Raw genomic sequence first — 3,781 nt, 5'->3', positions numbered from 1 at the left:
TTCCCTCTGCTTCTTTCAGAGTATTTGTTTCTTTTCGGTATCTTGTTTGAGTTCAAAAGTCTTCTGTTACAGAAAAAACTCTGTCTTCTGTCGTTACGCCTTGCAGATTTCTGCTATATAGAGGAAATAAACGGAGCGTCTCGTGACTACTGCGACGAGAACAACAGAGAATTCCCCTGCGCACCGGGCAAGGGCTACTTCGGTCGTGGTCCGATCCAGCTATCCTGGAACTACAACTACGGGGCCTGTGGAAGAGACTTGGGTCTGAACCTCTTGGCTCAGCCGGAGAGAGTGGCTCAGGACCCCACCATCGCCTTCAGGACGGCTCTGTGGTTCTGGATGAGGAGTGTCCGGCCCGTGCTGAACCAAGGGTTCGGCGCCACGATCCGAGCCATCAATGGCGCTATTGAGTGCAATGGAGGGAACCCTGGTGCGGTCCAAGCTAGGGTTAGGTACTACAGGGACTACTGTGGAAGGCTAGGTGTCGACCCTGGTCCTAATCTCACCTGCTGAAGATACACACACACACACACGAGAGATACACGTTTTATATACGTTAACATGTGAAATAATAAATAAAGTTATAAAGGAGTGTGGTCAATGATACAAAAAAGAGATTATAATAATGTATCAACAAATAAATGTATTGAGTTTGACGTATATTATACTGTGTCGGCATATTCCAACGAGTAAAAATTCTATCAATAAAAAGTTAAATTAAACCGCCCAAATTATCTTCACCGTTAATCCATTTTAATTGATACTCATGCCGAGAATAGAAGCATTGAAATCGTATAAACACTCGTGTTAGGATTTTTTTTTTCTAAAGATTTTTGTTATACAGAGGAAATAAACGGTGCACGCAAAGATCCTTAATGTATGAGTTGGACTTGGGATAATAATCCACGAATAAATATAGAGAATAGGACGTATATTATATAATCTAATTAGGATGTTTAGTGAGTTTATAATATTTGTGATAATTAGGTAACCTCTTATATTAACATTAATTCTCAATTGTACAAGGTGTATCATCCGATGCGCGCGACAATTGTGAGACAACCAACCCGAAACATAGGCAAGACCGGAAATGGGATGCGTAACCGATTTCTATTTTGCGACGATCAAAGTCTATCCAAAAAGATTAATATAAAAGAATTTTATCATATAAACACCTTTCTTCATGACTAAGTAATCAATCGTATGTGGTTTTAAAAAATATTATCAGAAAATAAACATCATTACTTCGGTTCTATTGAAGACTCCTACATATAAAAGTAGTATTAATTTTTAGGGATAATCCCATATTCCCCCATAAATTTTTGAAAAAGTTCCAATTTCATACACCAATTTTTAATTTGACAAAAAACTACCCCTGATTTTAAATATTTCCAAATTCCCACACAAAATCTTAAAATGTGTTTCAATTTTCCCCATATCCGTAAACGACGTTAAGTTCCGTCAATTTTAATGATGACGTGGCATGCCACGTCATACAGATTTCGCCAAATCAGCACATTTCGCCACATCATTAAGCCACGTCAGAAAATAAATTTAAAATAAATTAAAAATAAAAAATTTCTAATTTTTTTTAAAACTAATAAAATAAAATAAAAAATACATAGTTTCAAATTTTATTTTTTAAAAATAAAATAGAAAATTACATATACATATATATACACTTTTATATCTATACACAATTATATACATATACATATATACACATATACATCTACATACATAATTATATACATATATATATACACACTTATACATTTACATATATACACAATTTTTTAAAAAAAATTTAAAAAAAGTACAGAATTTTTTTTAAAAAATTATAAAATAAAATAAAAAATTTACATATACATATATACACAAATAATATATATATATATATTCACATATGTATATATACATATTCATATATATACATATATATCCATATATATACATTGAATATGTATATATATATGTGAATATGGATGTATATGTGTATAAATATATATATATATATACATACATATTCATATGTATATATACACATATATATACATTTATACATACATACATACATATATACATGTATGTATAAAGGAGAACACATATGTATATATGTATGTATGCATGTATGTATGTATAAATGTATATATATATGTATATATGTATATATATGTATATGAATATGTATGTATATATATATTTATACATATACACATACATATTCACATATATATATATGGTCAATGTATATATATGGATATATATGTATATATATGAATATGTATATATACATATGTGAATATATATATATATATATTATTTGTGTATATATGTATATATATGTATGTATGCATGTATGTATGTGTAAATGTATATATATATGTATATATGTATATATATGTATATGAATATGTATGTATATATATATATTTATATACATATACATATTCACATATGTATATATACATATTCACATGTATATGTATATATATGAATATGTATATATACATATGTGAATATGTATATATAATTGTGTATAGATATAAAAGTGTATATATATGTATATATAATTTTCTATTTTATTTTAAAAAACAAAATTTGAAATTCTATATTTTTATTTATTTTATTAATTTTTTAAAAAATTCTAGAATTTTTTTATTTTAAATTTATTTTTTATTTATTTTCCGACGTGGCTTGATGATGTGGCGAAATGTGCTGATTTGCCGAAATCTGTATGACGTGGCATGCCACGTCAGCATTAAAATTGACGGAACTTAACGTCGTTTGCGGATATGGGGAAATTGCAACACATTTTAAGATTTTGTGTGGGAATTTGGAAATATTTGAAATCCGGTGTAGTTTTTTGTCAAATTAAAAATTGGTGGAGAAAATTGGAACTTTTTCGAAAATTTGTGGGGGAATACGAGATTATCCCTAATTTTTATTATCTTATACAAAATAAGTTAAATAATTATAGTTAGTATTAATTACACTAGAATACGGATCCAATACCACTAACAGGCCCAAGTCGTCCACTCGGCTCCGGTGGGAGACTTTAGGTTTTACTGGCCTCTCGGAAATTGCTAACAAACATATTTTCCCATATACTATTGGATAAAGTTTAGTTCCCTTTATTATTTATTATTTACAATAAAATAAAGTTTAGTTCCCTTTGTTATTTAATAACTATGTAAACAGACTTGACCAATTTGGATAATAATAACCGATTTCAACCGAATAATAGATCAACGTAGCTAAATCGAATGAATTCTTTTAAATTGAAAAGTTTTACCCTATGAGAATAAAAAAATAATTGAAAATCGATTTTTTAAAATAAAAAATAACATTTTATCAATAATGAATATCCAACTGAATTCAATATAAAATCAAGATGTTATAATGTTTTTAAAACGAAATCACCAACCTCAACTACAACCTAATAGAACCAAACCGCAATACCGTATGTGAATGCATATCTAAAGACTATAGAGCTGACTTTTCCACGTCTTCTTCACGGTCCATAATCATCCCGAGAAGCATCTCCGTTATAAAAGCCTAACCCACTTCTCTCTCCCTCCTCATAACCTTCATTTAAAGAAAAAAATGGCGAACGTCAAAGCCACCGGGAAAGACATTTTTACCCTTTCCTTAGTCACCATCCTCCTCATGACCACCGTGTCCAAACCCGTAAATTCCCAGAACTGCGGTTGCCCTTCTGACCTCTGCTGCAGCAAGTGGGGTTACTGCGGTAACTCCGCTGATTACTGCGGCAGCGGCT

General features: G+C 30.3%; 2 protein-coding genes across 2 annotated transcripts in view; both read left to right on the top strand.

Annotated features, from left to right (window-relative positions):
* Positions 1-631, top strand: part of LOC104803978 (basic endochitinase CHB4-like) — a 1,098-nt gene extending 467 nt beyond the window's left edge. The window contains exon 2 of the mRNA XM_010528103.1: positions 107-631. Within this exon, the coding sequence (XP_010526405.1) occupies positions 107-513 (407 nt within the window). The 3' untranslated portion in view covers positions 514-631. The remainder of the gene's footprint in view (positions 1-106) is intronic.
* Positions 632-3,606: 2,975 nt separating this feature from the next.
* The window catches only part of LOC104803969 (endochitinase EP3-like), a 1,045-nt gene continuing 870 nt past the window's right edge, over positions 3,607-3,781 (top strand). Inside the window, exon 1 of the mRNA XM_010528093.1 lies at positions 3,607-3,781. This exon is cut by the window's right edge and continues 270 nt beyond it. Coding sequence (XP_010526395.1) covers positions 3,607-3,781 — 175 coding nt within the window.

This window comes from Tarenaya hassleriana, unplaced genomic scaffold (assembly GCF_000463585.1).
Source record: "Tarenaya hassleriana unplaced genomic scaffold, ASM46358v1 Cleome10, whole genome shotgun sequence".
NCBI classification, from domain to species: domain Eukaryota; kingdom Viridiplantae; phylum Streptophyta; class Magnoliopsida; order Brassicales; family Cleomaceae; genus Tarenaya; species Tarenaya hassleriana.
This window is presented reverse-complemented; position numbering and strand designations above follow the sequence as displayed.